The 18,660-nt window shown below is 43.4% G+C and overlaps 1 protein-coding gene across 1 annotated transcript in view; it reads right to left on the minus strand.

Annotated features, from left to right (window-relative positions):
- LOC109901920 (aromatic-L-amino-acid decarboxylase-like) overlaps window positions 1–18,660 on the minus strand; it is a 34,568-nt gene that overhangs the window by 15,077 nt on the left and 831 nt on the right. The window contains exons 2-6 of the mRNA XM_031786904.1: window positions 13,831–14,038; window positions 12,451–12,564; window positions 11,506–11,625; window positions 3,661–3,795; window positions 56–205 (exon numbers count right to left, since the gene is read on the minus strand). Of these exons, the coding sequence (XP_031642764.1) occupies window positions 56–205; window positions 3,661–3,795; window positions 11,506–11,625; window positions 12,451–12,564; window positions 13,831–14,031 (720 nt within the window). The 5' untranslated portion in view covers window positions 14,032–14,038. The remainder of the gene's footprint in view (window positions 1–55; window positions 206–3,660; window positions 3,796–11,505; window positions 11,626–12,450; window positions 12,565–13,830; window positions 14,039–18,660) is intronic.

The raw sequence follows: 18,660 nt of genomic DNA on the forward strand, positions 1-18,660 counted from the left end.
AATACTTTCGCAAGCCACTGTACTGTAGAAGGGGATGAGTGTGTTCTGTTCTTACGTAGAAGGGGATGAGTCCTGCAGCCTTGTCTTCCTGTATCATTCTCCGGAGGGTCTCTCCCTGGACAGCGTACTTGTCTGACTGCTCCGTTGGAATCTTCTTCATCCTCACTCCGGCAATCATACCTGCTCGTTCCACCGAGCAGTGAGCCTGTTCAAAAAGAGTAGAGTTAACACAGGTGACTACAAGATAGCCAACTATGTCACAACCCAAAAAGAGTAGATGATATACATGTAGATCACTTCAAGAAATTGAACAACGTCAGACCAAAGAGAGTAGAGCTCCTAAGATAGCCAACAACATCACAAAGAGAGATACTGATTTTGGTGACTTAAAGACAGCCAACATCATCACGGCAACCATATTTAAGCAAGATCGTGATAATAGGTTATTTTGCAGTATTCTAAATTATCATTCTATCTTGGCATATAGTACTCTACATTTGGCCAAAGATTAAATAATGTTTGTAGTCCGTCCATCATGTAAGATGTTAAAGTACCAGTTGTACTGTGTAACATCACGGCTATTTTCCTCTTCCCCATAAAGGCCAGTGTTGTCCTAGGGGCAGAGCAATAATCTAATCCCATCCTGCTCAGGTCAACAGAGCAGAGCTAGCATGACTGTGCTGCCTGACAAACAGACCCATATCACAAGAAAGGCTTACCAAGAAAAAGTTCCAAAATGACTAATTCAAGGCAGAAAGGAGTTGGAGAAAGCTACAAAAAAAGCTGAGATGTATTTATTTTAGCTCACTTTAATTCATTGTACAGGATGTCAAAAGGGGATGTCTCCCTCAGAGTGACCTGACCATTGCACTGACCATTTATAGCCCAGTGGCCCATTGAAACAAAAGAATATAGGGGTCTCCCGAGTGGGGCAGCAGTCTAAGGCACTGCGCCATTTGGAGGTTTCGGCCGGTGGGGCTTTACTTGGCTCATCGCGCTTTAGTGACTCCTTGCGGCAGGCCAGGTGCCTGCGGGCTGACCCCGGTCACCAGTTCAACGGTGTTTCTTCTGACACATTGGTGTGGCTGGCTTCCAGGTTAAGCTGGCGGGTGTTAAGGTGCGAGGTTAGGCGGGTCATGTTTCAGAGGACACATGACTCCACCATCGCCTCTCGCGAGCCCATTGGGGAGTTGCAGCGATGAGACAAGATCGAATATTGGGGTGAAAAAGGTGGTAAAAAATATATATACAAAAAATAAATAATAATAATAAACACAATATAAAACAATTATGATGATAATATATTTCAAGGTAATTGGCAAATTATAGCACCAAATAATACTAATAATAATGTGCATTTGAGCATGTACAGTATGTGACATTTGTAGTGCTACAATTAATGAAGCTTTGATTAACGAGACATTATTTATCTTATAATTTGTATTATTTTGTACTAGAATTTGCCATTTACCTTGAATCATATTATCATTATTATTATTTGCCATTGTTGAGTCTCAATGGGCCACTAGGCTATACATAAATGCAATGGCCAGGTCACTGAAGGAGACGTCATCGTCTGGGCTCTGGCTGGGCCACTCAAGGACATTCAAAAACTTGTCACGAAGCCACTCCTCCGTTAGGAGTTGTTGTTCTGTTGGAAAGTGAACCTTCGCCCCAGTCTGAGGTCCTGAGTGCTTTGGAGCAGGTTTTCATCAAGGATCTCTCTGTACTTTGCTCTGTAAATCTTTCCCTCAATCCAGACTAGTCTCCCAATCCCTGCCATTGAAAAACATTCCCACAGCATTTTGCTGCCACCACCATGCTTCACTGTAGGGATGGTATTGGCCAGGTGATGAGCAGTGCCTGGTTTCCTCCAAACTTGACGCTTGGCATTCAGACCAAAGGTGAATTCAAAGAGTTCAATCTTGGTTTCATCAGACCAGAGAATATTGTTTCTCATGGTCTGAGAGTCTTTAGGTGTTTTTTGGCAAACTCCAAGCGGGCTGTCTTGTGCCTTTTACTGAGGAGTGGCTTCCGTCTGGCCACTCTACCATAAAGGCCTGATTGGTGGAGTGCTGCAGAGATGGTTGTCCTTCTGGAAGGTTCTCCCATCTCCACAGAGGAACTCTGGAGCTCTGTCAGAGTGACCATCGGGTTCTTGGTCACCTCCCTGACCTAGGTCCTTCTCCCCTGATTGCTCAGTTTGGCCGGGTGGCCAGCTCAAGGAAGAGTCTTGGTGGTTCCAAACTTCTTACATTTAAGAATGATCGAGGCCACTGTGTTCTTGGGGATTTTCAATGCTGCAGACATTTTTTGGTACCCTTCCCCAGATCTGTGCCTCGACACAATCCTGTCTCGGAGCTCTACAGACAATTAATTCGACCCCACGGCTAAGTTTTTGCTCTGACATGCACTGTCAACTGTTGGACTTTATATAGACAGGTGTGTGCCATTCCAAATCATGTCCAATCAATTGAATTTACCACAGGTGAATTCCAATCAAGCTGTAGAAACCTCTCAATTTAAAGTCTCATAGCAAAGGATCTGAATACTTAAATCAAATCAAATCTAATTTTATTTGTCACATACACATGGTTAGCAGATGTTAATGCGAGTGTAGCGAAATGCTTGTGCTTCTAGTTCCGACAATGCAGTAATAACGAACAAGTAATCTAACTAACAATTCCCAAAAACTACTGTCTTATACACAGTGTAAGGGGATAAAGAATATGTACATAAGGATATATGAATGAGTGATGGTACAGAGCAGCATAGGCAAGATACAGTAGATGATATCGAGTACAGTATATACATATGAGATGAGTATGTAAACCAAGTGGCATAGTTAAAGTGGCTAGTGATACATGTATTACATAAGGATGCAGTCGATGATATAGAGTACAGTATCTACGTATGCATATGAGATGAATAATGTAGGGTAAGTAACATTATTTAAGGTTATTATTTAAAGTGGCTAGTGGTATATTTACATCATTTCCCATCAATTCCCATTATTAAAGTGGCTGGAGTAGAGTCAGTGTCATACATACTTATGTAAATAAGTTACAATTTCTATATACACACATATATATATATATATATACATATATATACATGTATACATATATGTATACATGTATACATATATGTATATATATATATGTATATATATATATATATATATATATATATATATATGTGTGTGTATATATATATATATATATATATATATATATATATATATATGTATATATATATACACACACACACATTTGCAAACATTTCTAAAAAGCTGTTTTTGTGTTGTCATTATGGGTTATTATGTGTAGATTGATGAGGGAAACATTTTATTTAATCCATTTTATAACAAGGCTTTACGTAACAAAATGTGGAAAAAGTGAGGGGGTCTGAATACTTTCATAATGCAGTGTATATCATATTTTAAACAATAGATAAAGAGGAACTAATACCCCAAATTATAACGATAAAAAGCAAACATTTGTTTATTATTTTGTGAATGATTCCCTCTTTATCTATTGGTTAATAACACAACTGCATTACGGTGGGTCTGATTGATGCTCTAAAGTGCTCATCTAGTTTTGTGGCCTGACCTGTTCAGGGTAGGAGTAGGATTAATAAGAGCAAGAGTAGAAACCTGACCTGGTCGGAGGAGTAGGCCACCAGTTTGGAGGTAATGCCAGTCTCTGGACGCTGTGGGTCACTGGCCAGGATCATTCTGACCGCCCTGGAGCGGGCAGCTAGGAGAGCCACCAGAGTCGCCTCACTGGCCGTACCCTTCAGAAAGACAGAGGAAAGTAAGTGGGGTGACTTTCAATGACTTCAGTCAAACCTTGCAACATGTACCTCATCTGGTGTCATATGGGGGGGTCAAGACAAACTGTCTTGGGAAGTCTGGTTAGATCAGATACCCAGTGCAAAATGTTCTATAAAACACGTACTTTACATGTCAAATCTGCTCCATACAAACCTGATGGTTTTCAAAGAACTCTTGTTCTTTGCTGAGGCTATTCATATGCACAGCCACTAAGCATCATCAATGCCTATTGAGTCAGCTTGTTGTGTTGTTAGAATATCCTTTGATCCTATCTGCTAGCCTGCCTGTTAACAATAATGTCCACACCTTAATGACTGAAAATAACTGATATGTCTCAGACACCCACAAGTCATTTGTTCAACTATTATTTAGGAAATTGTATGCGACACAACAAATGTTCAGATTGCAAATATCGAGCATGACTCCTGAACTAATGGAAATATCAAGTTAGATCACCTAAATCAATCCATCCTGAGTTTTACAATGGTGTGAAGTGGCGCTCTGGCTGTGGTTTCAGGCGGCCGATAAGTTGGCATGGTGTAAAACTCAGGATGAAGGTAAATGTTGCATACTGACCTTAACCCTGTCTAGTAGATGAATGACAGATATTAAATAGGATACTAATAATTAATCAACATGTTTCATAAAAAGAGCCTACATGAACATAGGCTCCAAATCATTATGACCATCTTCAGGTAAAGCATTTGACATTACATACTGTAATTAGGCTATACACTTTTAAATAATATTGTAGAACAATGCCTAAAGCATTAAAAACCCAGGATACATATTTCTCTCCCCAATGGTATTTAGCAACATTGCATTACCCAACACCACAAGATAATTGGCACTCCCGAACGCACAAACAATTCACCTCTTCAAATTCAAGGATTAAAGTAATTGTCCAGTGAAAATCTCCCTTTTAAAAGTTCAGATTCTGTTAACGTATACCCAAATGTTGTTGACTCATCCTATACTTGTATTTGTGGCCAAAGCAGGAATTGGAGAAAAAACTCCACCTCAAACTTGTATCACAAAGAGACCGTTTAAAAATGCTTGCTATTTCCTCATAGAAGATGATATCATCCTCCTGAGAAGGATGAGCTGGCCAATCAAATCAAATTTTATTTATCACATGCGCCAAATACAACAGCTGTAGAAATCCCTGTAATTATCTATGCATATAATGACCATGCATAGATAATAAACAGAAAGTAAAAGAAGTGGGACAATGGGGGGCCGTCAACGCAAATCGTCCGAGTAGCCATTTGATTAGCTGTTCAGGGGTAGAAGCTGTTAAGAAGCCTTTTGGACCTAGACTTGCCGCTCCGGTACCGCTTGTGGTAGCAGAGAGAACAGTCTATGACTAGGATGGCTGGAGTCTTTGGCAATTTTTAGGGCCTTCCTCTGACAACGCCTGATATTGGCAGGAAGCTTGGCCCCAGTGATGCACTGGGCCATACGCACTACCCTCTGTAGTGCCTTGTGGTCGGAGGCCAAGCAGTTGCCATACCAGGTGGTGATGCAACCAGTAAGGATGCTCTTGATGGTGCAGCTGAACATTTTGAGGATCTGAGGATCCATGCCAAATCTTTTCAGTCTCCTCAGGGAGAATAGGCATTGTCGTTTCCTCTTCACGACTGTCATGGTGTGTTTGGACCAAAGAAACTCGTTGGTGTTGTGGACACCAAGGAACTTGAAGCTCTCAACCTGCTCTCAATCCACTACATCCCCGTCGATGAGAATGGGGGTGTGCTCGGCCCTCCTTTTCCTGTAGTCCACGATCATCTCCTTTGTCTTGATCACGTTGAGGGAGAGGTTGCTATCACTGCCAGGCCTCTGACCTCCTCCCTATAGGCTGTCTCATCGTTGTCGGTGATCAGGCCTACCAATGTTGTGTCGTCTGCAAACTTAATTATGGCGTATTGGAGTCATGCTTCGCCATGCAGTCATGAATGAACAGGGAGTACAGGAGGGGACTGAGCACACACACCTTAGGGGCCCCCGTGTTGATGATCAGCGTGGCAGATGTGTTGTTACCTAACCTTACCACCTGGGGGAAGCCCGTCAGGAAGTCCAGGATCCAATTGCAAAGGGAGGTGTTTAGTCCCATGGTCCTTAGCACAGTGATGAGGTTTGAGGGCACGCTGTGTTGAACACTGAGCTGTAGTCAGTGAATAGCATTCTCATATTGGGCATTCCTTTTTTCCATGTGGGAAAGGGCAGTGTTAAGTGCAATATAAATTGTTTCATCTGTGGATCTGTTGGTGCGGTATGCAAATTGCAGTGGGTCTAGGGTTCCTGGGATAATGGCCAGCCTTTCAAAGCACTTCATGGCTACAGACATGAGTGCTACAGGTCAATAGTCATTTGAGCAGGTTACCTTGGTGTTCTTGGACACAGAGACTATGGTGGTCTGCTTGAAACATGTAGGTATTACAGACTCGGTTAGGGACAGGTTGACAATGTCAGTGAAGACACTTGCCAGTTGGTCAGCGCATGCTCAGAGTGCACGTCCTGGTTATCCGTCTGGCACTGTGGCCTTGTAAATGTTGACCTGTTTAAAGTTCTTACTCACATTGGCTAACGCAGAGTGTGGTCACATAGTCATCTGGAACAGTTGGTGCTCTCATGCATGCTTCAGTGTTGCTTTTCCCTCGAAGCGTACATAGATGTCATTAAGCCTGTCTGGTAGGCCTGTGTCATTGGGCAGCTCGCAGCTGTGCTTCCCTTCGTAGTCCGCAATAGTTTGCAAGCCCTGCCATATCCGACGAGCGTCGGAGCCGGTGTAGTAGAATTCAATCTTAGTCCTGTATTGACACTTGGCCTGTTTGATGGTTTGTCGGAGGGCATAGTGTGATTTCCTATAAGCGTCTGGGTTAGAGCCCTCTCCTTGAAAGCGCCAGCTCTACCCTTTAACTCAGTGCGGATGTTGCCTGTAATCCGTGGTTTCTGGTTGGGGTATGTACGTACGGTCACTGTGGGGACGACGTCATCGATGCACTTATTGATGAAGCCAGTGACTGATGTGGTGTACTCCTCAATACCATCGGAAGAATCCTGGAACATATTATAGTCTGTGCTAGCAAAACAGTCCTGTAGCTTAGCATCTGCGTCATCTGAGCGAGTCACTGGTACTTCCTGCTTTTGTTTTAGCTTGTAAGCAGGAATCAGGAGGATAGAATTATGTTATGGTCAGATTTGCCAAATGGAGGGCGAGGGAGAGCTTTGTACTCGTCTCTGTGTGTGGAGTAAAGGTGGTCTAGAGATTTTTTCCTGGCTGGCACATCTAACATGCTGGTAGAAATGAGGTAAAATGGATTTAAGATTTCACACATTAAATTCCCCGGCTACTAGGAGCGCCACCTCTGGATGAACATTTTCTTGTTTGCATATGGCCTTATACAGCTCATTGAGTGCAGTCTTAGTGCCAGCATCGGTTTGTGGTGGTAAATAGACAGCTACAAAAAATATAGATGAAACTTCTTTTGGTAAATACTGTGGTCTACTGCTTATCATGAGATACTCTACCTCAGACGAGCAAAACCTTGAGACTTCCTTAATATTATATTTCGTGCACCAGCTGTTATTGACAAATAAACACAGACCGCAAGCCCCTGTCTTACTGGAGGCAGCTGTTCTATCTTGTCGATGCACGGAAAACCCAGCCAGCTGTATGTTATCCATGTCATCGTTCAGCCACGACTCAGTGAAACATAAGATATTACAGTTTTTACAGCACTCCACTCGCATTAATATTTTTAATGACCAGCATACACCCACACCCTTCTGTTGTTGGGGTACGCCGCCCATACCCTTCCAACATCTAAAAACAGTTTTCTAACATACTTCATTAAACATTTTTGGAAGGAAAACTATTTCACTCATATTGTAATTAATTATAGGTCATATTACATATAAATGTGGAAACACTGTACCATTATGTTGGTCAATTTGCATCAATTTCATAAAGTAGAAATAGCGAACATTAACAAAACATGTGCACTTTGCAATGATAACTTTAATCAACAAATAGCATGATTAGAAATATAAAGAGCTAATATTAGCGGAGCAAACAAACAAATGCTAAAAACCAATGATGACTGTGTCTGACTAGAGGCTTTACTGATACCTGTGTAGCCTGAGCCTTGTTAGAGCAAGTCTAGAAGTCTAGAACACACATGTGCATGCCATAGCCAGGATAGATTGGGTTTCTTTCCATTCTTTTCATTTGTCAGTAATGGATAGGTCTGTCAGATAGTTGGGGAGGTTTCACATCAATAACTATACAGGCTATACAGAATAATAGCACTAGACATACTGCTCACCCTGGACCAGGTCCTAATCCCCGACACTGGGAAGAGAAAAAGACTGCGATATAGAGGCCAGGGTGCGGGTGCCCTGACAAAACTATGGCGGAGAGTAAATAAACCATCTCTACCCTATCTTCTATTGTCAAATGTACAATCAATGGAGAAGAAACGAGCTCCGTTCGAGACTATGGTGTATGTTTCTTGGTTAACAACAGGTGATGCACAATCTCTAATATTAAGGAAGTGTCGAGGTTCTGCTCGCCTGAGTTAGAATACCTCATGATAAGCTGTAGACCATACTATTTACCAAGAGAGTTTTCATCTATATTTTTCGTAGCAGTGAGGACAGACGCTGGGATACGAAAAGCAAGTACAGGTAGTGAACATTTAATAAATAACCAACATAAAACAAACAAGGACAGTGTCTGGACAGGGGAAACATAACAATAATGCTGACAAGGGGATCAAACTGAGGAGCAGACAGATATTGGAGAGGCAATCAACAAAGTAATGGAGTCCAGGTGAGTCCAAAGAAGCGTTGATGCGCGTAACGATGGTGACAGGTGTGTGTAATGACAGGCAGCCTGGCACCCTCGAGCCCCAGGGAGGGGGAGCGGGAGCAGGAATGACAGGACCCACCACCCGGCGTCCCACCTGGGGGAGCCTGACGGGCCGGCCGAGACATGGGAGCCAGACAAGCCGGCTGAGGCATGGAACCCCGTGAGCCGGCTGAGGCGTGTGAGCCCGATGAGCCGGCTGAAGCATAGGAGCCCGAAGAGCCGACTGAGACATGATGTGGGGTGTGAGAGCCTACCGAGCCAACCGAGGCAAGGAAACGTCTTGAGTCAGATAAGGTGTGGAAGACTTACCAGCCAGCTGAGGCACCACCGGATCATTTGGCAGCGGCACCCGGACCTGATGTCACCAACCAAAACAACAACAAAAAACTCCCTGATGCTTCCAATATTGGTGTCAGCATTCTGTGAGGACAGACGCTGAGAGACGAGAAGCAAGTACAGAGTGAACATTTAATAAATAACTGACATAAAACAAACAACGACAGTGTCTGGACAGGGGAAACATAATGACAATAATGCTGGATCAAACTGAGGAGCGGACAGATATAGGAGGGGAAATCAACAAAGTAATGGAGTCCAGGTGAGTCAAAGAAGCGCTGATGCGCGTAATGAGGGTGACAAGTGTGCATAATGATGGGCAGCCTGGTGCAATGGGTCGCCAGGGAGGGGGAGCGGGGGCAGGCGTGACAGTAGCTATCCATTTATCACCACACACCAATGCAGGCACTAAGACCGCACTTAACAAGCTGTATAGGGCCATTAGCAAACAAGAAAATGCTCACCCAGAGGCGCCGGCTCTTAGTGGCCGGTGATTTTTATGCAGGAAAACTCAAATTCATCTTACCTAATTTCTACCAGCATGTCACCTGTGCAATTAGAGGTGAAAAAACTCTAGATCACCTTTGCTCCACACACAGAGACGCATACAAAGCTCTCCCTCACCCTCCATTTGGCAAGTCTGACCATCATTTTATTCTCCTGATTCCTGCTTCCAAGCAAAAACTCAAACAGGAAATACCAGTGAAGCGCTCAATATGGAAGTGGACCGATGAAGCAGATGCTATGCTACAGGACTGTTGTGCTAGCACCGACTGGAATATGTTCCGGGACTCATCCGATGGCATTGAGGAGTTTACCACATCAATCACCGGCCTGGGTTTCACTTTTGGTTTGTGGGTGTTTGTTTCCATGTGAGTGTTTGTTGCCACACTGTACTGTTTCGGTTTCGTTCGTTTCACGTTTATTGTTTTGTAGTGTTCAGTTTATGTCTTTAAATAAACGTTATGGACACTTACCACGCTGCGCTTTGGTCCAATCCTTCGTCCACCTCTGAATGCCGTTACACTTATCAAAATGAGATAATAGTATTTATTCTCGGAGCGCGCTCCCATTGAACCACGAACAACAGTTGATATACAAAATATGACGTCATAGGTTATAAAAAATATCATTCCTCCTATCGACCAGGACAAAGCAGGTTCAAAAGTTTATTCCAACCTCCTAGCGCACACACACATCAAGATTAACTTCTGAAGTCTCGCAATTATCTATCACTATTCAGCAGACAGTTCCAGATAACGAAAACCTAGGGAATGCTCTTGCTGCCTTATCTAAACACCCCAGACTTTATAGTTGAGTCGGTTCAACCATAGGTTAACGATCCTTTTTGCTTACTCAAAACCCACAACCCATTCCTCCCCAACCTAGTTGGAATGGTGTTTATTATGTTTAATTACTCCTTGTTCATGCTACATAATCCCTTCCTTATGAACTAACAATATTAATCAGATATTGTAAAACAGGGTAGAGTTTAATTAGTTATAGTTCTGTTTAAATGTAGATATTGTTTAGTCATTATTCATAAAATTCCTATCAATTGTGTATCTGTTATTACTTTTATTATTACGTGCTTTATTTTTCAATTATTTCTCTATTTTCCTTCTCTCTGCATTGTTGGGAATGACCCGTAGTAAGCATTCCACTGTTAGTTCACACATGTTGTTTACGAAGCATATGACAAATACAATTTGATATGATTTGACAGTATTATAATTTCACTCGCAATCATGAACGCAAATCTCACTCATTAGCTTCTGTTTTAATAAAACTGCTCCTAAATGCATCTCATACTCTTTCAAATGCTCCTCGCATCATGTGATGCATCATGTTGTCACAGCTCTCATTAGGCTGGCAACAAGTGAGGAGGCCTATTTGTTGCCATAGTGAAGTGCACTTAAAACCCCAGCCATAAACAAAACACCCCTAGGATGAGCCATGCTCCTCGATTGCTTCAATAGAGGGCCAGCCTCGCTCTCTCTCTGCAGTATCCACAACAATAAATGAACGCTGAACGCTTCATCACACGAAATAAGTACACACACACACACACAAGCCCATCTTTGGCTGACATATTAAAAAGGCAATTTCCTGCTGTTTATTTGGTGTTGTGAGGTGAAAAATAACAAAAAATATATATGACAGACAAATTGCTGGCAGCAACAGAATCGACAGCAGTCAATTGCTTTCCCTATTTTCCTAACATCTGCATTGTTTTTAAAGGCAAAGTGTCAGGGAATGTAAATATGGTATTGACCTTACTGTGAATGCCATATGTTCTGTACTTGGCTGTCCTTACTTTGAATCTAACTATGACAAACATCCCATTTAATTGAGTAATTAATGTATTTGAAAGTACGCTGTTGAAATGCAGCAATACAACTGTGTAAATAAAACCAATATATTGTCTAACCACAAAAAATGGTGGGTAGTTTTACCATACCTGGATGACGCCTCCTCCTTGTCCGTGTGTCCCGGCGATGAAGTCCTCTGGCAGCTTGAGCATCTTCCCCAGCCAGTCCATCATGACTGTCTCCAGCTCTGTACACGCCGGGCTGGCAGCCTACAGTAACATGGGGTTAGAGACAGGGTCAACACACAGATCTGTACAAGCCGGGCTGGCAGCCTACAGTAACATGGGGTTAGAGACAGGGTCAACACACAGATCTGTACACGCCGGGCTGGCAGCCTACAGTAACATGGGGTTAGAGACAGGGTCAACACACAGATCTGTACACGCCGGGCTGGCAGCCTACAGTAACATGGGGTTAGAGACAGGGTCAACACACAGATCTGTACACGCCGGGCTGGCAGCCTACAGTAACATGGGGTTAGAGACAGGGTCAACACACAGATCTGTACAAGCTGGGCTGGCAGCCTACAGTAACATGGGGTTAGAGACAGGGTCAACACACAGCTCTGTACACGCAGGGCTGGCAGCCTACAGTAACATGGGGTTAGAGACAGGGTCAACACACAGATCTGTACACGCCGGGCTGGCAGCCTACAGTAACATGGGGTTAGAGACAGGGTCAACACACAGATCTGTACAAGCTGGGCTGGCAGCCTACAGTACGTGGACTGTGGAGTTACCACACCATTTGGACATGATGAGCGAAAAATGCTAATATCGGTCAATTGAATTGAATGGGATTTATGCCACAAATGCAAAACAATTTATATTTGGAACAGTGCCATGGAATCTAAACCAAAGCATGGATTGCTGTCATACCTTGTCCATAAACTGCTTACAATGTAAGGAAGCCAATGTGTAATTTTGTAATTTGGATGAACTATCCCTTTAATGTCTTAAAATGGTGATACTGTTCAAATCACATTCAAAAGAAAGAGAGAGGATGACAGAAAAAGATGACAAGGTCATACATACCCAGGAGAATCCGATGCAACCAATAGCTCCAGACAGCATGTCTGCCAGCATGGCCGGGAAGGAGTTAGCCGTGGGGAAGTAGGCATAGAAGTACGGGCTGTGCCAGTGGGTCACCTTAACACAGGTAGCCTAGAGGTTAGGGGCCGGTTCAAATCCCAGGTGTAACCTGATGGAGAAAATCTAACAGGATGTGTGCTGGCACTCAGAGGTTTGCTGGTATCAAAATCCTGCTAAATAACATATCTTGCCATGGTGCCACTGAGCCCTTGAGCAAGGCACTTAACCCTTAAACTGTTCTAGCCCTCGAGTAAGGCAGTTACACTGTTCCAGGCTGAATTCCCATCTTGTGCCTGTGTGGGGCACCAAGCAAGAGGCTGCCAGTGTCCCTGTCTGTCTCCCTTACATGCTTTTCCCATGGTGAGTCATTCATTAGACTAACTGGGCTTATTCCACACTGTTAAAAGCAGAGGTGGTAGAGGAAAAAAAGATGATAATGATTGATAATGGAATAACGGCTTTCATGCTACAGCTAAGGAAAGAGTTTGGGTTGGGAGTCGGGGGCAGATAGATTGAAACGGGTTTGTTTCTCTGGCAGTGAGATTATTGTTGTGAGGTTAATCATTCATTTAAAGTCTTTGAACTTTGCCACGTGAAAGGCCACAGAACGCGGGCATTTTCCAACCACTTGTAAAAACAACTACATGGTAATACGTGTCATATACAGTTAATGTGAGCTTTCATTAATTGATTGCTCAGTACAGACAACAAAGGACAATGGAACGCCTTGTCTCGTTAGCAAAACGTTCAACACTGAAGCTCCTTACTGTACACCTTCTGAATGATCCCTACACCACTGTCAACAGACCCGACCAAAATATTTGATTCCATATTCATAAGGAAGTATGCATAAGAGATTCACAACACCTTTATGAAACCTGTCATAATGAGTATTGCAGTATGATTAATAACAACAATTATAACACATGTATTCAATATAATGAATAATCTCTTGAAATAGATCTTTATTTATCCATTGTACAGTGGAAATGTGTATTCTTACTGCCCTGGAAGAGGTTGGGAGCAGTACAGGGTTAGAGGTTAGTGACTGTGTGCATTGACTGTTGTGTATGTTCGTGATCGTTCAATGTGGCCCGGATGCCACTGGGTAAACAGCTCATTGGTATCATCAATATTATAATATTTAATTATGAATCTGAGAGAAAGCAGATCTCTAATAACAGAGTACCTGACCTAGAGCAAGTTATAAAGGCCTTATGTATGCCACCTTCAAGCAAAGTATTACCATTATGTTATAGCTGTAATCACCATTCAATCAATAGTCACCTCATCTATAATAATATAATCATCTAAGCCGCCTACCCCAGGCATGATGACCCTCTCAATGTCTTTGACCACGTCCTCGTAGGTGTCGGGCTCCTCAGGGGCCTCCTCAGGGATGAGGGACCGCAGGTACCCAGGCTCCACGTCGGGGTACACCGGCCTCTGCTCTATGTTCTCCAGGTAATCTGCTATCAGGTCTACCATCTCCTTCCCTCTCCTCCGGAACTCTGCAGCTTCCATTGTACAACTGGAACAGACAAATGTCCCACTTTATTGTCCCAACCTTTAGTAACAGTCCCATACACTTAATCCCTGAGTACATGCACGTGCGCGCGCACACACACACACACACACACACACACACACACACACACACGCACACACAATTTAGTATAATGTATTATTAAGGGAAAGCCAGCCATATTGTGGACATCGACACCTTGCTTTCTGGACAAACTAAACTTATTTGCCCTGCTGTGAGGAAAACAACACTGAGCTGCAGACGTGGGCCCCTACCACTCACGAGGACTGTATGCTCCCGATCTACGTGGCTAAAGCGAGTAAGACATTTAAGCGCTTTAACCCTCGCAAGGCTGCCTGCCCAGACGGCACCCCAAGCCATGTCCTCAAAGCATGTGGAGACCAGCTGGTTGAAGTGTTTACAGACATATTCAATCTCTTACTATCCAAGTCTGTTGTCCCCACTTGCTTCAAGATGTCCACCATTGCTACTGTACCCAAGAAAGCGAAGGTAACTGAACTAAATGACTATTGCCCCATAGCACTCACTTCTGTAATCATTAAAGTGCTTAGAAAGGCTAGTAAAGGACCATAACACCTCCATCTTACCTGACAACCTAGACCCACTACAATTTGCATACAGACCCACTACAATTTGCATGTAACAATGCTGTTCATCAACTATAGCTTGGCTTTCAACACCGTAATGCCCTCCAAGCCCATCACTAAGCTCAGGGACCTGGGTCTGAACCCATTCTTGTAGAAATTGGGACCTGGACTTCCTGATGGGCCAACCCTAGGTGGTGAAGGTAGGCTACAACACCTCTGCCATGTTGATCCTGGTAGACCTGATTAGCAACAACAGCAAGACAGTCAACAGGGGGGAGGTGAGTGCCTTGGCAGACTGGTGCTAGAAAATAACCTCTCCCTTAACGTTAAAAAAAACAAGGATCTGATCGTGGACTTAGGAGACAGCAAAGATAGCAAGCCCCCATCCACACCTAGAGTGAGGGTCAAAAGCTTAAAGTTTCTCTGTGTGCACATTGCTGAGGACCTGAAATGGTCCCTTAACATGACATCCGGCCCCCAAGACCCTCACGAACTTCTACAGATGCACCATCGAGAGCATCCTGTCAGGCTGTATTTGCACCGTCTGCAATCTCAGGGCTCTCCAGAGGGTGGTGCGGTCAGCCCAACACACCATCGGGAGCAGACTGCCTGCCCTACAGGTCATCTACAGCACCCGGTGTCACAGAAAACACAGAATGGGCATCAACACTGTCACATGACCCGAGTGGATGGAGGAGTGAGGTCAAATGACCTGACCTTGATCTCATTCCAGGAAGTCTTCATTCAATTTCACATCCACCCAGTCAGAGGCAGCGCCAAGTATCCCTTTCAAATGAGCATCACAGCATCAAACCTAAATACTTCTTTAGTAATTAATCTTCAACGGGTACAAGTTTATTTTTATTTTTTATTTCACCTTTATTTAACCAGGTAGGCAAGTTGAGAACAAGTTCTCATTTACAATTGCGACCTGGCCAAGATAAAGCAAAGCAGTTCGACACATACAACAACACAGAGTTACACATGGAGTAAAACAAGCATACAGTCAATAATACAGTAGAAACAAGTCTATATACGATGTGAGCGAATGAGGTGAGATAAGGGAGGTAAAGGCAAAAAAAAGGCCATGGTGGCAAAGTAAATACAATATAGCAAGTAAAACACTGGAATGGTAGATTTGCAGTGGAAGAATGTGCAAAGTAGAAATAAAAATAATGGGGTGCAAAGGAGCAAAATAAATAAATCAATCAATAAAATAAATACAGTAGGGAAAGAGGTAGTTGTTTGGGCTAAATTATAGGTGGGCTATGTACAGGTGCAGTAATCTGTGAGCTGCTCTGACAGCTGGTGCTTAAAGCTAGTGAGGGAGATAAGTGTTTCCAGTTTCAGAGATTTTTGAAGTTTGTTCCAGTCATTGGCAGCAGAGAACTGGAAGGAGAGGCGGCCAAAGAAAGAATTGGTTTTGTGGGTGACCAGAGAGATATACCTGCTGGAGTGCGTGCTACAGGTGGGTGATGCTATGGTGACCAGCGAGCTGGGAAAAGGGGGGACTTTACCTAGCAGGGTCTTGTAGATGACATGGAGCCAGTGGTTTTGGCGACGAGTATGAAGCAAGGGCCAGCCAACGAGAGCGTACAGGTCGCAATGGTGGGTAGTATATGGGGCTTTGGTGACAAAACGGATGGCGCTGTGATAAACTGCATCCAATTTGTTGAGTAGGTTATTGGAGGCTATTTTGTAAATGACATCGCCGAAGTCGAGGATTGGTAGGATGGTCAGTTTTACAAGGGTATGCAGCATGAGTGAAGGATGCTTTGTTGTGAAATAGGAAGCCAATTCTAGATTTAACTTTGGATTGGAGATGTTTGATGTGGGTCTGGAAGGAGAGTTTACAGTCTAACCAGACACCTAGGTATTTGTAGTTGTCCACGTATTCTAAGTCAGAGCCGTCCAGAGTAGTGATGTTGAACAGGCGGGCAGGTGCAGGCAGCGATCGGTTGAAGAGCATGCATTTAGTTTTACTTGTATTTAAGAGCAATTGGAGGCCACGGAAGGAGAGTTGTATGGCATTGAAGCTTGCCTGGAGGGTTGTTAACACAGTCTCCAAAGAAGGGCCAGAAGTATACAGAATGGTGTCGTCTGCGTAGAGGTGGATCAGAGACTCACCAGCAGCAAGAGCGACATCATTCATGTATACAGAGAAGAGAGTCGGTCCAAGAATTGAACCCTGTGGCACCCCCATAGAGACTGCCAGAGGTCCGGACAGCAGACCCTCCAATTTGACACACTGAACTCTATCAGAGAAGTAGTTGGTGAACCAGGCAGGCAATCATTTGAGAAACCAAGGCTGTCGAGTCTGCCGATGAGGATGTGGTGATTGACAGAGGCCTTGGCCAGATCAATGAATACGGCTGCACAGTAATGTTTCTTATCGATGACGGTTAAGATATTGTTTAGGACGTTGAGCGTGGCTGAGGTGCACCCATGACCAGCTCTGAAACCAGATTGCATAGCAGAGAAGGTATGGTGAGATTCGAAATGGTCGGTAATCTGTTTGTTGGCTTGACTTTTGAAGACCTTAGAAAGGCAGGGTAGGATAGATATAGGTCTGTAGCAGTTTGGGTCAAGAGTGTCTCCCCCTTTGAAGAGGGGGATGACCGCAGCTGCTTTCCAATCTTTGGGAATTTCAGACGACACGAAAGAGAGGGTGAACAGGCTAGTAATAGGGGTGGCAACAATTTCGGCAGATAATTTTAGAAAGAAAGCATCCAGATTGTCTAGCCTGGCTGATTTGCTCTTTCAGAACATCAGCTGACTGGATTTGGGAGAAGGAGAAATGGGGAAGTAAACCTAAGCTATGTTTATTTAGTGCAGCACACATTGCCAAGAAGATCATCAAGGACCTCAGCCACCCGAGCCACGGCTTGTTGACCCCACTACCATTTTTAAAAAATACATTGTTTACATTTTAGTCATTTAGCAGATGCTCTTATCCAAAGGCGTTATTGTAGTAACTACATCTATTTTTCGTACTGGTCCTTCATCTACAAGGCAGACACAATACAGGTGAATCAAAGCTAGGACCAAGAGACTGCCCAGTAGCCTACGTTACCCCTTGTCACTGTCACTAGCCGGCTACCACCGGGTACTCTACCCTGCACCTTAGGGAATGCTGCCCTATGTACATAGTAATTGAATGCTGGTCACTTTAATAAAGTTTACATAGTATTTATATATAAACTGCATTAAATGTTTTATACATTTTATTTTTTATTATTGTGTGCTTGTTTGACATTTACTGTATTGATTGATAGGAACTAGGAACATAAGCATTTCGCTGCACCTGCCATAACACCTGCTAAAACTGTGCACGCGACCAATACAATTTGATTTGAACACAGGAACAGCATGACAAATACTACAGACTTATATTGTGAGTTGATGTATTGATCAGATAGATAACATAGTGAGGCTAATACAGGACAGAGAGGTGTTCTGCCCCTGACTGACCACAGTAAACACTGCTACTGATAGTCCCCTGTAATCCGCTCTAATGCAGGTGTGTGTGTGTGTGTGTGTGTGTGTGTGTGTGTGTGTGTGTGTGTGTGTGTGTGTGTGTGTGTGACCCACTAAGTCTACTGCTCTATTTGATTGCTTGACAGAAAATTCCATTAGTGGTGATTAACCTAATCACTGTGCTGGTACACTTCTGGCTCTTTATGCCCTATCCAGACTCCAAAATGTACATCTCTAAACTAACATTCAGCAAGTGGTTTAGTGCAGGATTTCCCATGCAGCACCACGGAAACAAAGTGTCTAAAAGAGGTTTCTAATCTGTTTCCGTGGTGGCCTAATCTGAAATGTATGATGAATAACCCATGCAGGCTAAAAATGTAAGGTATGTAAGCAAGTTTCTTGCAGTGTTTACATATTGAAGATTTATCAAAATGGGGAACGACAGCCTACAAAATACATAAAGCTAACTGTAATAGAACAAACGCTCTGATTCAAATGACACAGATCAGAGGGAATTTCAAGAGCAATAGAGAAGCAAGAGAG

The sequence above is a fragment of the Oncorhynchus kisutch genome, linkage group LG13, assembly GCF_002021735.2.
Source record: "Oncorhynchus kisutch isolate 150728-3 linkage group LG13, Okis_V2, whole genome shotgun sequence".
Classification (NCBI taxonomy): Eukaryota; Metazoa; Chordata; class Actinopteri; order Salmoniformes; family Salmonidae; genus Oncorhynchus; species Oncorhynchus kisutch.